Source organism: Coenobita brevimanus, chromosome 6, assembly GCF_032717465.1.
Source record: "Coenobita brevimanus isolate Jiangsu-jjx chromosome 6, ASM3271746v2, whole genome shotgun sequence".
Taxonomy (NCBI): Eukaryota; Metazoa; Arthropoda; class Malacostraca; order Decapoda; family Coenobitidae; genus Coenobita; species Coenobita brevimanus.
The window spans coordinates 42686229-42704980 of NC_136959.1; the positions used below are offsets into that span (position 1 = coordinate 42686229).

Genomic DNA, 18752 nt, shown 5'->3' on the forward strand with positions numbered 1-18752 from the left:
AAGTTGTTCTCCCAGTAGCTGTCTCGTTGGTCGAAAGAGCTCCTCGTATGATAGGGAGTCGAGACGTTGCTTGATGGTGGGATGGAGAGGTGGCAAGATATCTCGGATGCGGGCTTTGGCTTGATCCTGAGAGCTGGCGTTCGTTGGGGTGCAGGGGACAGGCAGGTCGAGGGTCGAGTCAACAGCGGGGGCAAGTTGTTCCGCCTTCCTCTTCTTGTTCTTCCCCTTCTTCTTCTTCTTGACGGTCTCGGTTGTTGTTGGCGAAGGGGAGGAAGTGCCTGTCTCCTTGGTGGTGTCTTGGAGATCACCGTCGTCCAGGGCAGCAGGATCTAGGGTGTCTCGAGGATCGGCGGTGGTCTCCATTCCCTCCTCGGCTGCCGGTGGCGATGAGAGATTCTCGGTATCTAGTACAAGGTCCAAGTTCGGTGCCGGGTCGTCAGGTGTAGTGGCAGTCCCTCTGTTGAGAGGAGCATCCAACTGCAGCCGTTTTCGCAGTGTTGTGCGGGGTTGGGTAGGCTGCTGAGGCCGGGGCCGACGCCCCTGACGAGTGGCGGGACGGACATCGCGGGCGAAGCTTTCGGGGATGACAAGGCGTGGCAGCCCATTCTCCTCGAAGATCTGAGGGAGGAGAATGCGCAGAGCCGCCCTGTCGTCACCGCAGAAAGCCCTCGCCGTCGCGATGCACATTGCAACGATGGTGTCCATCTTCCCAGAGCACCCAGGATCCTGAGGCCGGCGTCTCTGGGCAGTGGTACGTCGCTATGCATGGGCAGAGACCTGCACAGCTACGCCCCCCGGCCCAGAGACATCCTTGGCCACAGGACCCTTAGGAGACTGTGAAAGACTGAACTCCACCGTCTCACCCTCGCCAAGATAGAGCTGGCGGTGCTGTTTGTTGGGTACAACAATCGAACGGCCAGGGACGAAGACATCAGCACCAGTGTCCTGGCGCGTGATGAATCCGTACCCAGCCTTCACGTTGAACCAACGAACAGTCCCCCTGATCTTCTGGGCTCCCGGTAGCTCCGATCTGCTGTTGGATGCCCCCCTCAACGGGTCATAGGCATTAGCAGATGTGCGTGCCATGGTTAAGTCCACGGGACCGACGAGCCAAGGTTCACTATCTCGCCTAGAGACTTGCTGGCACGGAAGCTGGACCAGCTCTGGCATTACGGTGGTAGTCTTTTGTTTTTGAAGATCCTGACTGCGTAACTGATGATGGCAGTTTGTTGTATTAATTAAATAATGGTGGCTTTGCTGGATGTGACGGTGGCTTGTGGGATTTGAATATGGCTTTCTGATACAAAGTGACTGCTTCCGTATTCTCGTCAAACAAGGAGGCTTTGTAACACCTCTTGCTGACAACTCTACTTTTGTACACTGCACGATAATGTTCTTTTGTATGTTATGTATGTCCACATGTAAATTATAGAAATGGCACAGCAGAGAATGTTTAGGTGTACTAGTTAAATTCAGTGTCATTTTTTCCTTTTTTTTTTTTTAGTACTACAAAGCCTAAGGCGACGAAAATACAGTCCCTAGTTTGCGATGGCTTTGTGTGTGTGTGTGTGTGTGTGTGTGTGTGTGTGTGTGTGTGTGTGTGTGTGTGTGTGTGTGTGTGTGTGTGTGTTGCCAATACTGAACCCCTTCAGTTCAATGTCTTATTGAATTATTCTTGCGACCTCTATTTTTTTTTTTTTTTTTCAGTTTTGATACTGCCTGTGGATAATGAATAAATGAAGCTGTATCTAATCTATCCTCTTCGAAAAGTATCCCCAGAAGTGAACAGAATTTTTTTTAATCTCTCCTTCTCAAAAAAGTCTACCCAAAACTGAAGTTTTGGGAGGGGCTAGTAAAAAGGAATCAGATACGTCATGGGACTGAAGAGGTTGACCCCTTGCATCTGATAGCGTGTTTTTGCAGTGTATTCATGCTAATTCCAGAGGGTTTTATTCAGCTTCGGAGACACTTTCACACTGGAGGGATCAATACTGCCTTCCTTATCTCCGTCAGTGCTGGGGGGGGGGGTCTGGTAGGCGTCATAAAAATCGTCAGGTTGAAGCTGGATTAACATAGATAATTTCATCGCTGTGAAGGGGCTAAGTTGGGTGGCATTTTAATATACTGATTAGACAGAATGACTTGCGGATAAAAGTAACATAACTTTCCTGCTGCAGAGAGAGAGAGAGAGAGAGAGAGAGAGAGAGAATGTGTGTGTGTGTGTGTGTGTGTGTGTGTGTGTGTGTGTGTGTGTGTGTGTGTGTGTGTGTGTGCGCGCGTGCTTGCGTGTGTGCGTACTGTCAATAGATGAGTTAACCTCGGCAACCCCATGGCGGCGTCAGTGAACCCTCAAGGAACCGGTATCCTAAAGTTTATGAACCTCGCCTTTTGGGCAGGAAGCACAGGGTACTCTGCTGGTCGCTTTTGAGATTTCGTAACACATCTTTGTTAGCGACTTATCCTGAACAGTACACACCAGTATCCTCTTATATGGTGTTCATGAATATTGTGTCAATATTTAAGCGATATAAACAGCATGCAAGAGAATGTCATTGAGTAATGTGGAAAATAAATCGCTGAGGAAGAGGTGCTTAGAATACGTCCATATATTTTACAGTACCGTAGTGTATATTATTACTGTAACTCCTTTAGTTCAGTGGTCTTATATTGTGTCTTATATTGTTGTTGCCACCTCCAGACTGCGCTGTAAATGTTAAGGATGCTTCGAATTGTAGAGGTTGTCCTTCACTAGCCCCTTTACTGCTAGCTAGAGTATCCGCCCTAAGTCAAGGAAAACCGTCTGGTGGAAACAAGACTACGGTGATAAACATATCAACAGATCAAATATATCAAGCTTCCCGACATCATGAAAATCGTTCTAACCCCTTCACTGCAAGAGGCCACATCATAGCTGAATAAAATCATCTGAAGGTTGGAAGAATACGATAAAAAATGCGTCGTCCACATGAAGGGGATAATTATAATTCACCTCATGCCTATGTAAAGTAGTAACAGCCATCTGGTCAAACGTGCCTGTGGGGGTTGGGGTGAGGTGGGGTGGGGTTGGAGGGTAGTGTGGATGGGGAAGGTTAACGTCCCCACATCCGCATTTAACCTTTGGAGTCAGCAGACGTCTTTTGTATCTTTGCTTGCTGCTGTCAGAAATTTTTATCTAAGTAAGGGAAGGCTTCGAATTGGAGAGATTCGTTGTAGCTTTCACTAACCCCTTCATAAGCAAAGGCCTTTCCCAAGTTCAGTTACAAAACTAAAATGAATACTAGGTGACGGGAGTAACCATGTTAAAAGTAAAACAATAGCGTGAACGACCGGGCTGGCCATGAGAGAGAGATTGAGATTTTCTTCGGCCACTGCCTGTTGAAGACTGGGTGCTGAACCACTGGTAAATTTATTAGCACTGGTTCAGAACAATACTCTTCTTCCGCATTGGAGGCCAGTGGTAAAAAGCCATGAGTAAAAACAACCCTCTGCTTACACACACACACACACACACACACACACACACACACACACACACACACACGTACATTCACGCATGCCAGCACACTCCCTTACAAATGCATATATTTTTATTTGTGTATTTATGTATTTATTTATTTATAAAGCGGATAATAGAAAATATCGTGGCTAACTTCAGTCAAGAATGTGTGTTTGGGTCGGGAGATACTTCCGGAAAAAATAAAATGTGATAACATGGCAGCCGCTAAGATTGGTGTGGCCACACTGACACTGCAGTCTGGCGGTCAGGGGGAAAGGGGAAGGGAGCAGCACAAATGGAAGTGCTTAATGTTGACATATTATGTTGGTGTACACAGTGAAAATATAGCACCGCCACGCACCGTATATGTTGGCCTACCACCTCACTGACTGATGGCACGGGAACTAACCTGCACCACCACACACACGATGGCTGGTACCCTGGCAACTGGGGGCTGCAATAAATAACTGATGGCTACTTTGTTTTGCTTTCACACACACACACACACACACACACACACACACACACACACACACACACACACACACACACACACACACACACACTCACACACAGTACATACACACACACACATACAGTACATACACACACTCTCTCTCTCTCTCTCTCTCTCTCTCTCTCTCTCTCTCCACTGAGGCAGAAGGTGGTCAGGTGGACAAAAGAGCTGTCTACTTTCTGAAATGGCAAAAGTTCGATTCCAGCTTGGGCCAGGAGAAAGTATGATTATATAATTTCGTTCATACAGAATTTACTGATCTTCAACATGACCAGTTGACCTGCCATAAAATCATCCCGCTAAAAACCATCATACCAGTCCTAAAAGAGACATCCCAAGCCTGTACTGTATGTGATCAGTGGGTATTAGTGCCGCAATGGTGACATGTAAAGGTGTGTGGCACGCAGGAGGACTGCCCGGCCTCAGGAAGTATAGAATCAGACTCAAAAACCAAGTTAAGTACAATCTTCTAGTGAAAGCAGAACTACAATAATTTAGATCTTGCCGTCTTGAGACTAAAACGGTTAATACTTGTTTATCAAACAGACAGGAATGCCTACAGTTGCTAGGGAAACATCTTACGAGGACAAACATTTATTGGTATTTTACAACGCTCCGCTTTACAGAATTTTATCAAATTCTAACATATTGCCAAGGCACAAACTTCTCTGCCCCAACTGAATGAGGACAGGACAGATTTGCAGCTCACGCTTCTTTCCGTTCTTCTGTCACTGTGCCTGGACATATACAGTGCCGTGGAGATGACGTGAATGTTGGTACCTGATAATGCCCTGTAGAACGAAACTTTGTACAATACCAGTAAAGATTTCTCATCATTAGACGCTGATAACACTTGCAGATGATACTGACGATTGTCTGATTGTCATGAAGTGGATAAATGTTAGCCTCTTCGACCTGAGAACGTAATGCACATTTTTAGTGCTGTTAGATTATTAAGTTCAGAAGAACACTTCATTAGTAAAAGGAGATAATGATGGCAATATGTAACCCCTCAGGTTAGAGAAGTTTCTCCGAAGCTGAATAATATCGTCTGAAGTTAGCAGGAATAAGATATAAACTACTGTATATTCACAGGTTGAGTGTGACTTATGGGGACAGGTAAACGTTATAAATCCTCATAAGTTTGGTAATGGTGATGATTATGATGGTGGCAGTAATGAGAAAGGTGGTAGTGAAGGGAGCGGTTAATGACAGGGAAGGAAGGTAATGGCTGTGAAAGGGATTGTTGTGCTGTACTGCAGGGAAAAGTTGACGGTAATGCTAGAAGGAACTGACACAGAGGACATAAAGGCTGACTGTTGTGGTGGGAAGGGTTGGGGCAGTGACAGCAGCGAAGAGGAAATGATGGTAGTGATGGTAAATATTCGTGACAGCCACGGAAGCTTCAAGGTAGCGATGATGGTGATCGGAAAACCAAAACCACAGTAGCGGAGCCGACAATATGAACGCCACACCTGACAATATCTGTACGAGAACCTTCTTGCTTTGATATCTTTGCTGTCTTAATCTTCAGCTCATAGAATTAGATACAGTCAGTGTCTTTTCTGTAAAGAAGAATCTTTAATGTACCGCTGAGTCTGTTGCTGTTTCCTTCCCTTTGTATCCTTTGTATTCATTTGAGAACCAACGAAACAGTAGCACAACCAATGACAGAGATGGAGTAACAAACTAAATACAGAACCGACGATAATGACAGAAGACTTGGCATAACAGACCGACGACAGTGACAGGAGAATTATCATAAGAGACCGACGACTGGTGGTAAAGCCTACACAGCTGTTGCAGAACCGACGACCCTAATGGGAAAACCGAAGCTACAGCAGCGCAACAGAAATGGAAGAACTGGCAATACAGATACGAAAATTGATAAATATATATATATATATATATATATATATATATATATATATATATATATATATATATATATATATATATATATATATATATATATATATATATATATATATATATATATATATATATATATATATATATATATATATATATATGGGAATCGACAGTACAAAAGCGAAAAAAAGAAAAGAAAACGAAACATACAAGAATCACCAGTATACAAGAACCAACAAAATATAGACAACACTAGAAAAGTTGTGTGTGTGTGTGTGTGTGTGTGTGTGTGTGTGTGTGTGTGTGTGTGTGTGTGTGTGTGTGTGTGTGTGTGTGTGTGTGTGTGTGTGTGTGTGTGTGTGTGTGTGTGTGTGTGTGTGTGTGTGTGTGTGTGTGTGTGTGTGTGTGTGTGTGTGTGTGTGTGTGTGTGTGTGTGTGTGTGTGTGTGTGTGTGTGTTGCAAGGCTGTGGGAAGCGCGGTTTAAGCCTGACCACAGCGACAGTCATTACCCGGTGGCCAGAGCGGGTAATGAAGCCAGTAAGGGAAACACTTCACAGTCACCCAAGAAGTAAATACAGAAGTTGAAAGCCAAGCAGTAAGGGATGCCTTCTATAGAGATAAGTAGAGTTGTGGTTCAACAGGGAGCTGTTGACAGGAGTGCTAATGAACAGTACAGAGCTCTCAAGAACAATTTCTTGGAAATTAATGATCCAGTGTCTGGATGGACGAGGGCCCCCCCCTCCCCCAAGACATAAGGTTACTATTGGTGGGATGAGGGTGTAGAAGCCTCAGTTAGGGAGAAATGAAAACTTTTCCAGGAATGGAAAGTGGTGGTAACAGAGAGGAATACTTACCTGCCAAACGTAGGGTTAGAATGGAGGTATACAGGGCAAAAGCTGAGTCTCAGAGACAAATACTGGACAGATTTAATAGTGCTGAAAGGAAGACTGGTATTTAAAGTGGAAACCCAGATGTAGAGTGAAAACAGGGATATCATAGGTGAGCAATGTATGAGGAATCACGAAGGAAAGGTAATGGTGGACAGTGAGTATACTAAGGATGCTTGAAGAGAGAGCATTATAATCGGCTCCTGAATCAGGAGTCTGAAGCACAGGGAAGGTTTAGAGTCCGCAGATCTACTTTTGGGCTCTTGGCCTTTGATTGATGCTGGAGCTGTGAACAGGGCAATCGGCATAATGCAGCTGGGGAAGGTGGTGGATGTGTCTTTGTTGACTGCTGAGACGTCGATGGCCTCAGGAGGTACAGGAGCAGGTTTAGGTACTGATTTAATTAATTCGACTATTTATGAGTGTGTTGTTTCAGATGTCTGGCTGAAGACCGTGACTGTAAATGTGTATAAGCGATAGGATGATGCCCTGGAAAGAAGACATTGTAGAGGCATAAGACATTTGAAATCAGATAAAGAAGGTAATGCAGGGAGTCCTGGAAGGTAAGATAAGGGAGAGAGTGAATACTGATGAGATGCAGTTTTGATTAATGTCAGGCAGAGGAACCACCGACGCAATATTCTTTGACCGATAGCTTCATGAAAAATACATAGGAAGGATGAGAGAACTCTAATTTATTTTTGATGATTTGGAGAAGGCCGTTGACAAACTTCACAGGTATAAGATGAAGTGGACTATGAGAAAGCTGAGGATCGAAGAGTGACTGGTTAGAATTGGAATGGCTGTGGCAATGTACGAGGGTGCTCGCACCAGTTGCAAGTGAACAGAGGTTTGAGTGACGAGTTTTTCATGAATTTTGACGTGCATCAGGAATCAGTCGTAAACCCCATATTCTTTATTGTGGTGCTTGAAGCTTTCCCACGTGACTTAAGAATTGGACTCCCATGGGAGATGTTGTATGCTAATGACTTGGAGCTGAATGAGGAGAATGAGATGGTAGCAGAGAAAAGATTTAAGAAGTAGAAACATGGTATTAGGTATAAAGGTTTGAAGGTAAACGCGCAAAAAACAAGTGATAATCAGGGCTGATAGCGATACTGTCAGTGTAGATGGAGTGTGGCCATGTGCACTTTGCCACAAGGGTGTGAGAATGAGTTCCATTTTATGCAGTGTTTGTGATACGTTAGTGCATAAGAAATGTAGTGTTATTAGAGGCAGACTGTAAAATAATGCAGATTTTGTGCGTGCGGTGTGTAGACAGGGCCGGATTACCAGGTATAGGAAAAATGGGCAACCGCCTACCAGGTCACAGGCCATCCAGACTTTCAGAGCAGAATAAAGATACGCTTTGGGCGTCCACATAATGGCCATAACCCATCAGGCCATGAAAAAAGGCCATTATATGTCATGCCAAAATTTCACTGGAAACAACGGAAAAAAGAGGTCAACCGTCTGCGTTACCTACCAGGCCACAGCAGGGTTAATCCGGCACTGCGTGTAGAGAAGAGAGTGTTAAGATTGTCAGGCGGGAAAGGATTGATTATGCTGGAGAGTCTAGTCAGGGTGTGGAGGAGTTTTGTTATTTAGAGGACATGTTATATGCTTGAGGTGGGGCAAGGGTAGGGAGTGGCTGGAAGAAGCTGAGGGAGCTGTTGCCTCTTCTAAAATTGAGAGGGCTCTCCTATGCAGTATATGTTAGGAGTGTAATGTTGTACGGTTGTGAGACCTGGACAGTAAAGAGAAGAGGATATTCGTAGGCTCAGACGTACATAGATGATAATGATTTGATGGATGTGTTGTGTGTCCTTGAATGAGAGGCTTGAGGGGGTTAGGACAGCGAATGGACAATTGAGAGGAAGAATGGGATTTGAAAGTATTAATGTTGTGATGACGAGGGGTAGACTGAGATGGTGTGGGCAGATGGAGAGGATGGAAGATGACAACTGGGTCCAGAGGGTGAGAGGCGTGAATGTTGAGGGTAGTTACAAGAGGAAGACCGAAAAAGACATGGGATGAGGTCGTAGCGTATGACCTCAGGGATAAGGGACTGAACTGGGAGGCTGTCAGAGATCGAGAAGCGTCGAGAACCGCCATTAGGTGATCAAAACAGAGGGATGCAAGCATGTTGGAGCCTCTACAAATGAAAACAAAACAAACGAAAGGAAGGAAATGGATGGCCGGGGAGGGAGAAATGAGAATGATATGAGCTAAAAAATTGGAAGGAGAGATTAATAACGAATGGAAAAACAAGATAAAGAGATGGAATATAAGAGGGGATAGGTGGAAATAATACAACGGATATAAGAAATAAAGGAAGGTAGGGAAAGAAGGATGAAAGAAGGAAAAAGGTGAGGACAGGGACTGACGAAAGAAGGAGAGTGACCAGAGGAAGAGAGAGATGGATGAAAAACAAAACAGGGCGGTAAAAGATATGGAGGAAGGACAACAACTGATTAAATTACAGACAACTTGAAGGGAGAGACGAAGGAAAGGTCAGAAAAACAGGAGAGAGGGAAAAGGGAGAAAAGAAATGGAGAGAAGGAAGCGACCAGAGAAAAGAGAAAAAACGACGTTAAGGAAAGAACAGAAGAAAAAGAAGGAATGGAAAGAGAGAAATATGGAGGAAAGCCAAGAGGTGACGGGACAAAAAGAAAAGAGAAGAAAAAGAACAGAGAGAGAGAGAGAGAGAGAGAGAGAGAGAGAGAGAGAGAGAGAGAGAGAGAAATACTTTACTGGCTACATATTTCTGCTTCTGTAAAGTGAACATAGCCACCGAACAACTAGCTTGGCGAACAAACATTCTGTTGAAATTTACTGTAGCTTATGTAACGTTAACTCAGACCGACACAAAACACCGAAGCTTTACCAAGGATTATATTCAGGCTGACCAATAAGTCCACAAGAGTTGCTTAATAGTAAGTTTTGCTACCTTACCAGACAACTAGAAAGCACACAGAGAGCGCATACCTCCGTCAATGCCATTGCCATTAAAAGGGATGCGGATCCGGATCCGCCCCAAAATTTAATCAATTCTTTGTTGGTCCGTGGCCCACCTTTTCACAAAATTTAACTGAAATTCATTGAGAACTTTTGATGATATTGTGCGGGATACTCCGGATCCGGATCCGGATCCGGATTCGACCCAAAATTGATTCATTTGTTCCTTGGCCCATGGCCCATCCTTCCACAAATTTTCATCATAATCCGTTCATAACTTTTCAAGTAATCCTGCAAACAGACAAACAAACAAACAAGCAATCGCGGGGTAAAACATAACCTCTTTGGCTGAGGTAACCAGTTTGACAGAAAGCTAAGTCAGAATATGTCACTCGTGGTTATGTGAGCTGCATCAAGGTTCCCATCCTTACCAGGTGACATCTTTATCGGGATACGCTCACGTCAATACACTAGGATAAGCCACTAGAGTGGATGACAGGCTGTGTTTCGCCAGACAGGTAAACAACATTCCACCGCAAGCAAATGATAGCACTATCACAAAACAAAATTTGCCTTCTATTTCAGGGGTGCTGTGAATTACCGAATAGGCATTCAGTCATTTATCGAATCGGCACGGAATAGGCACAAAATCGGCACTTTTAAATGGAAACTATAATTTTTTATCACCGTATAGGTTTATACACAGCTAATTATCTGAAGTCCGACAAAAAATAATAATTAAATTATTAATTTAAAAATCAGATTTCAGAGCGAAAACGTGCTAAAGTTTGTGGAAGTGCTTCGTCTTTAGATCGTCAACTCGCCTTAGCAGACTTTAATTTTGCATAAATATTGATTAATATTGATTTAAATTTTTGATAAATGAATTGACAAGCATGAAAATAACCCATTTACCGAAATTTTTTTAGTTATCCTTACCTATTTTCCAATACAAAATTTTGAGGATTTGCGGGATGTTTTTCGGGGCTTTTTTTTAGAGCAGTAGTGTAGTGTGACCACTGGGCTATTTCTAGGATCTAAGGGATGTTTTGGGGGCTACTTGTAGAGTAGTAATGCGACCACTGGGCTATCTTTTGGTGTCTGGGATAACCTGTGGCATTAAAGTAGATAATGTTCTTTATACTATTTAGGGAGTTTTTTTTTTTTTACTAAAACACTGCTTAAAACAGGGAATGAAAGTGCACTTACTCGTGATGGTGAATGCCACCAAGGGAAGTAGGCTGGTCAGCTACCCTTAAATGCACTGGACCACAGTAGCGTAGCCCCGCCTCAGGCCCCAGCACCTCGTATTGAGGATAATCTATAGTAGAGTTATGCAGTGCCCTTGTATCTGCCAACATACCTACCTGTCTACTACATTGACTACTGATATACCACAGTGCCCACCTAGCTACCTCACCTGCCACAAAGCCAAAGTGTCTGCCTACCCACGTACAATGCCTGTCTGCTTGCCTATCACAGTGTCTACCTTCCTACCCGCCAGTCTCCCACATTCCTTACCTACCTACCTACCAAAATACCTAACTACCTCCCCCCCTCCCACAATCCCTCCCTACCTAATGAATCTCCCACATTGGCTACCCACCTATCTCCCACAGTGCTTAGCTACTTACTACAGTGCCTGCCTACCTACCTATCTACTTATCTTCCCACTGTGCTTACCTACCCACCTGTCACGGTGTCTACCTACCTACCTATCTATCACAGTGTTATACTTACCTGCTTTCTTAGGACAGTGTTATACCTACCCATCTACCACAGTGTAATACCTACCTACCTATCTACCACAGTGTTATACCTACCTCTCTTCCTACCACAGTGTTATATCTACCTACTTTGTTACCTACTTAGCTGCTACAGTGCCTTCTTACCTACCTTCATACCAACAAATCTGTCACAATGCCTACCTACTTACCTATCTACCTACCAACCTACCTGACAAAGTTAATACTGTTACAGTTTGAACATTCAGTTCGTTTAACGTCAGATTATTTTATTGAACTATGAGTGAGTCATGAGTAACATATTTAAAGAGATACATACAGCCCTTAAACATTAACACTGTATAGCACTGTAAGTTACTGTATATTAATATAATTATACAGTAACTTCCTTCCACTTTTTAAATCTATGTAAGACAAAGAACCACAACCGAACGTGCAAAACTTGCAAACGAATTTTTGAAGAGACGGGTCAAATGATTTATTCACGTTCCAAAAATATCTGCTGCTGTTCGAAGAGAAATCATTCATTTGAGCACCTCACGAAGGGATTTTTTTTTCTTTTTTTAAGAATATCAGCTCAACTAAGGATTTCCATCCCATGCCTCTAAAAGGAAGTGTTTAGGAATACGGCCGTGTCATGAACGCGCGTGTCCTCGTGTGTGTGTGTGTGTGTGTGTGTGTGTGTGTGTGTGTGTGTGTGTGTGTGTGTTAATATAAAAGAAACTTACTCGCACTTGCAAATACATTCAGGAGTTGATGGTAGTGGTGATAATGTTGGTAGTTGTTGTTGGTGGTAATGATGGTAGTTGGTGATGGTTGTGGTAGTAATTGTGGTAGTTGCTGGTGGTGGTGGTAGTGGTGGTTCTTGGTGGTGGTGATGGTAATGGTGATAGTTGGCAGTGGCGGTGGTGATGATGGTGGTAGTTAGTGGTAGTGGTGATGGTAATGGCGATTGTAGGTTCTGGTGGTGGTGGTAATGGTTGCAGTTGGTGGTGGTGATGGTGGTGGCAATGATGGTAATTGCTAGTGATGGTGGTGGTATTGGTAGTAGTTGGTGGTGGTGGTGGTGATTATGGTGGTAACTGGTAGTGGTGGTGGTGCTAGTTGGTGCTGGTGTTGGTAATGGTGGTAATTGTTGCTGGCGGAGGTAATGGTGATAGTTGGTGGTAGTGCTGATGTGATGACAGTTGGTAATGATGGTGGTGGTAGTGGTGGTTGTTAGTAGTGGTTGCGGTAATTGTGGCAGTTGGTGGTGGTGGTGGTAATGGTGGTAGTTGGCAGGGTGGCGGTAATGGTGGTATTTGGTGGTGGTGTTCGTGGTAATGGTGGTAGTTGATAGTGGTGGTTGTAATGGTGGTAGTTGTTAGTGGTGGTGGTAATGGTGGTAGTTGGCAGGGTGGCGGTAATGGTGGTATTTGGTGGTGGTGTTGATGGTAATGGTGGTAGTTGATAGTGGTGGTTGTAGTGGTGGTAGTTGTTAGTGGTGGTGGTAATGGTGGAGATAATAATAGCAGTTGTTGTTGGTGGTGGTGGTAATGGTGGTAACTGTTGCTGGTGGAGGTAATGAAGGTAGTTATTGTTGTTGGTGGTGGTGGTGATGTTAATGGTGGTAATATTGGTGATGGTGGTGGTGGTGATAATGGTGGTGGTTGTTGTTGGTGATGGTAGTGGTGATGGTAATGGTGGTAGCTGGTGGTGGTGGTGATAATGATAGTAATTTGTGGTGGTGGTGATGATAATCATGGCAGTTGGTGGTGGTGGTGGTGGTGGTGGTGGTAATAGAGGTAGTTGTCGTTGTTGTTCTTGGTGGTGTTAGTAATAGTGGTAGCTGGTGGTGGTGGTGGTGATCGTGGTGGTAATGGTGGTAACGGTGGTAGTTGGTGGTGGTGATAATGGTGGTAGTGGTGGTGGTAGTAGTGGTGGTAGTGGTGGTGGTGGTGGTAATGGTGGTGATAGTTGTTGTTGATGATGGTGGTTGTTGGTGGTGGTGGTGCTGAAAACGAAGGTAGTTGTTATCGTTGTTGGTGGTGGTAATGGTGGAAGTTGACGGTGGTGGTGGTAATGGTGGTAGGTGGTGGTGGTGGTATTGGTGACTGTGGTAATGGTGGTAGTTGTTGTTGTTGGTGATGGTGGTGGTACTGGTGGTGGATGTTGTTCATTGTGGTGGTAATAGTGATAGTTGTTGTTGGTGATGGTGATAATGGTGGTAGTTACTGGTGATGGTGGTGGTTGTAATGGAGGTAGTTGGTGCTGGTGCTGGTGGTAATGATGATAGTTGTTGTTGGTGGTGGTGATGATAGTTGGTAGTTGATGGTGGTGATAATGGTGGTAGCTGGTGGACGAGGTGGTCGAAACGGTGGTAGTTGTTGTTGTTGGTGGTGGTCGTGGTGGTGGTAATGGTGGTAGTTGTTGGTGGTGGTAGTGATAATGGTGGTAGGTGGCAGTGATGGTGGTGGTAATGGTGTGGTGGTGATGGTGGTAATGGTGCCAGTTATTGTTGGTGGTGGTGGTAATGGTGGTATGAGGTGGTGGTAATGGTGGTAGTTGGTGGTGGTGGTGATGGTAACCGTGGTAGCTGGTGGTGGTGGTGATGGTGGAGGTAACAGTTGTAGTTGTTTATGGGAGTGGTGGTAATGGTGGTAGTTGGTGGTGGTGGTGATGGTACTAGGGGTAGTTGGTGATGGTGGTGGTAATGGAGGTAATTGTTGTTATTGGTGGTGGTAATGGTGGTAGTAGTAGTTGTTGTTGTTGTTGATGTCAATGGTACTAGTTGGTTTTGGTGGTGGTAATAATGGTAGTTGTTGTTGATGGTGGTGGTAATGGTGGTAGTTTTGTTGTTGGTGGTGGTAATGGTAGTAGTTGGTTGTGGTGGTGGTAATGGTGGTAGTTGGAGGTGGTGGTGGTAACGGTGGTAGTTGGAGGTGGTGGTGGTAATGGTGGTAGTTGGTGGTGATGATGGTAATGGTGGTAGTTGGTGTTGGTTGTGGCAATGGTGGTAGTTGGTGGTGGTGATGGTAATGATGGTAGTTGGTGGAAGTGGTAATAGGGATAGTTGGTGGTGGTGCTGGAGGTAACGGCGGTAGTTGTTGTTGTTGGCGGTGGTGGTAGTGGTGGTGGTGGTAATGGTGGTAATTGGTGGTGGCGGTGGTAGTGGTGTGGTAATGGTGGTAGTTGATGTTGTTGGTAGTAATGATGGTAGCTGGTGGTGGTATAGGTAATGGTGGTAATTGGTTGTTTTGATGGTAATGGTGGGAGTTGGCTGTGGCCGTGGTAACGTGGTAGTTGGTGGTCGTGGTGGCAGAGTTGATAATGGTGGTAGTTGGTGGTGGTGGTGGTATTGGTGGTACTTGGTTGTGGCAGTGGAAATGGTGGTAGTTGGTAGTGGTGGCCGTGGTAATGGTCGTGGTTGGTTGTTGTGGTGGTAATGCTGATAGTTGGTGGTAGTGGTGGCAGTAGTAATTGTGGTAGTTAGATGTGATGGTGATGGTAATTGTGGTGTTTTGTAGTGTTCATGATGGTGGTTGGTTGTAATAACTGCGGTAGTGATAATCCTTTCTGAGATCATACAACCATTAATATGTATGTAATCATCAATCATCTAATAACAATCTTTGTGTGTGTGTGTGTGTGTGTGTGTGTGTGTGTGTGTGTGTGTGTGTGTGTAAATATGTCCTTGAATTATCGAATGTTCTAGAAAGCCACAGAGATTGGAAGAACAAGAGCTGGGGAAGGAGAGGTTGAAGGGAAGGGAAGAGAGAGGGGATGGAGGGGAGGGAGGAGGGAGGGGGTATGGAGGGAAGGGAGAAGGTAAAGGGGCTTTCACACATTCAGAAGTCAGACGAAGAATCATTGCTAGTTGCTACTCTTGAGACACTCTGCACCCTACTCCTGACAATTCCTCTATAGTCCTACGGACTCTTGGCACTGTCTCGGGACACCTCGCGCATTCCTAATGTTTTTTGACATGTTCAAAATTTTCCAAGACCGCTACGAATTTTTTGAACTCCTAGCGCGTACCTGAGACTACTCTTAGCGACTCTTAGCGACTCATAGCTACTCTCAACGGATTCTTGTATCAAAAAACCTTTGCGAGTTGCTAAGAATAGTTGTGAGTAGCTAAGAGTAGCTAGGAGTCTCTAGGAGTTGGTAAGAGTAGCAAGGAGTCTTAGAAGAGTAGGTAGGAGTTTCACAGGAGTGCTCAAAAGTTTCGTTTCGTTTCATCTACGAGTTACAAAGAGTAGCTAAAAGTTATCTATGAGTCGCTACGAATATGCCAAGAGCATGGTAAAAGTGTGGTAGGAGTCACTGCGAGTTTGCTGGGAGTCTGTGACCGTTGGTTTTGAGGTGCCATGTGGAGAGGATGGATTACAACAAATACTGAGGTATTTACCTGCTGGCCATAATTCCAAAGGCATTCTCAACCACATGTCGTGCCCTGGAGAGTCGATAATTAAAGATCCGCTGTTGTCTGGTCATATTACGATCTGGGAAGGGCTTCATCATCCATGGCCGAAGTGCGAAGGCATCATCGCCTATCACGTAGAATGGTACAGGTGTGTCATCACCAGGGAGAGGCTCAGGTTCAGGCAGGCCGAGGGTGTTAATTTCCAGAACATCCGTGAGTGGAGTGGCAAAGAAAATTCCAACATCAGAAGAACATCCATTTGTACCAACATCAACGTACTGTACAGGAATTTATAGTCCGCATCCACCAGCGCCAAGAGCACAATGGAGTGGATCCCTTTTAGTTGTAGTAGTGAGATCCACCACTGGGCTGGCACCTGACTGCGATATGCCTGCCGTTCAAGGCACCGACCGCGTGGTGGAAATTCCATTTGTTGCAAGTACTCTGCAATGATGGCCTCGCAGGTCTCGGGAATGATAAGTGAGATGGTATTGTGGGCCACTCTGAAGCCGTATGAAAGGGTTTTGTAGCTATCTCCAGTTGCCAGGTAGCGTTGAGTGATGGCCAACCTCAGCTCAGGTGACAATGACTTCCTCCAGAAGGTGTCCTGCTTCTCGATACGGGAGCCAACCCTTTCCAGCAGTTCCATGAACATGTTGTCATCCACTCGAAGAAAATTCCTGAAGCTATGGGAGTCCTCTAATTTCAACTCTTCAATAAGTTTCTCGTGCTGGCCGTACATAGGACGTCGTAGCTGCCATAACCTGCTCCAAAGGGTTCTCTTCGTTTGCTTCCTTTTCTTCTTCTAAAGTAACAGCCAACATATTGCCACATTGATGTCGGCGCTTCACATGCCAGATCCACTTGCAGCTTTAGTAGTTTCAATTCGCTGGCACCTCCGGCCATGTTCGTTGAGGATACATAGGTCTATGCTGAATAGAAGCTCGCTATTGAATGGGTAGTCCACCTGCATCACATCCTTTATAATATATAGATAGATAGATAGATAGATAGATAGATAGATAGATATATCCTGACAGACTCGCATCAGATTCTTGATGGTCGTAGCGCACTCATAACTACTCTAGTGAGGGTCTTAGCTACTCCTAGCTACTCTTAGGTACTCATGGCTACTCGTAGACCTTTACGGACCATTTGGTTCGGCAATGCGTAGTGACTCTTAGCTACTCATAGTGCCGCCCTAGGAAACTCGTAGCAATGCGTAAGCTGTGCGTAGCTACTTGTAGCGCCCACCTGGAGCACTCTTTGACTGCTGGATTCTTAGCCAAATTGACAAGAATCCGGGAGGAGTTTGAACTCTTGGCGACTCTTCGTCCGACTCTTGAATGTGTGAAAGCTCCTTCAGGAAGGAGGAGGAAGGGAGGAAGGAGGGAGAGAGAGGAGGTAAGGGAGGAACGGGAAAGTGAGAGTGGGGGAGGCGGGAAGGAGGAGGGATGGAGGAAGCATGTTTTTCAGGGAGGAGAAAGAGGTGGAGGGAAGGAGAAAGACAAGAGGTGGAAGGACACAGAGATGAAAGGAAGGAAAGGAAATTGAGGAAAAGGACAAAAAAGGAGAGAGGAAGGGGGCTGGAGGAAAGGAGGAAGGAGGGGTGTGAAAGGAGGGAGATGGTGGAAACAGGCAATTTATTGGAGGGGGGTGAGGAACTGGTGGAGGAGGGAGGTAGAGAAGTGGAGGAAACAAGTGGATGGAAAAAATTTGGGGGAGGTGGAATTTGCCGAGTTTTGATCAGTCTAACTTGAACTGTGAATGGTGAAGGTTCTCCGTATTTTATTAAGATATTTTTCCTTTTTCTTCCCATTAATTGCTTTTATGATGGTACTGATTTTACTTTGTACTGTGAACACTCCTGAGTAATCTTAAAGCTTATTCACATAATTGGAATCGTAATAGCTGACAAAAGAAGGTTAAGATCTGTGTGTGTGTGTGTGTGTGTGTGTGTGTGTGTGTGTGTGTGTGTGTGTGTGTGTGTGTGTGTGTGTGTGTGTGTGTGTGTGTGTGTGTGTGTGTGTGTGTGTGTGTGTGTGTGTGTGTGTGTGTGTTGGGGGAGGTCGGTGTGAAGTTCAGTTTTTGGATGTGAAACTTTAAGTTTTCATTGTTTATATATATTTTATTTTATTTATTTATTTTCTTTTTGTGTGTGGTGTGTGTGATGGCTTATAATTTTATTTTTCAGCATGATGGCGAAAAACAGCATGATACGGAGGAGAATAATGCGGCCTCTCTTTCCAGTTTCAAGGCATTTAACCAAGGAGGATAGTAATATGGAGGGTGAACTCCCTTCTAAACAATGCATATTTGCGTGCCGCCGCGCGCTGTCCCATTCTCTCGACTCCCACAGCCAGAAGAGAAACCGGAGTAATGGTAATGTTCGTCTGGGATGACTATTAAAGCTACATCTATGGCTATTATGGTAATCATAATGTACACACTAATATTCCTCACGACCATACTTGTAGCCCAGCATGTGTATCCATGATGTATGTATGGGAGAGTGAATTATAATATACGGGTGTTAAGTATAATATGACGTAAAAGTTCATGTGCGGCACGTGTATGAATTCTGGACAAGAAACATATACGTAAACATATACTGGCATGCATTGGCGGATTGTATGATGAGGCTTTAACTTCGGAGTTCCAATAGGCCCCATGCATCCACACTGTGAATGTCGGTTCATGTTAAATACCCGGTGAACTAATGTAGGCAGTTGTATATGACTCACCAGAGGTTCGAGTCACACATTAATTATCTAATCAAATACGTTTGATGAACGTGTGAAATAATGTTCTGTACACAAAACAATCAGCCTAATATATCGATACGAGTATGATACATACATAATATATATTA

At 44.6% G+C, this 18752-nt stretch overlaps 1 protein-coding gene across 1 annotated transcript; it reads right to left on the reverse strand.

The window, feature by feature from the left end:
- Positions 1 to 759: 759 nt before the first annotated feature.
- Positions 760 to 1170, reverse strand: LOC145401052 (Y-box-binding protein 1-like). Its single transcript, XM_080273427.1, has one exon. It carries the CDS (start codon positions 1168 to 1170, stop codon positions 760 to 762), a length of 411 nt encoding a protein of 136 aa, XP_080129553.1.
- Between the last annotated feature and the right edge of the window lie 17582 nt (positions 1171 to 18752).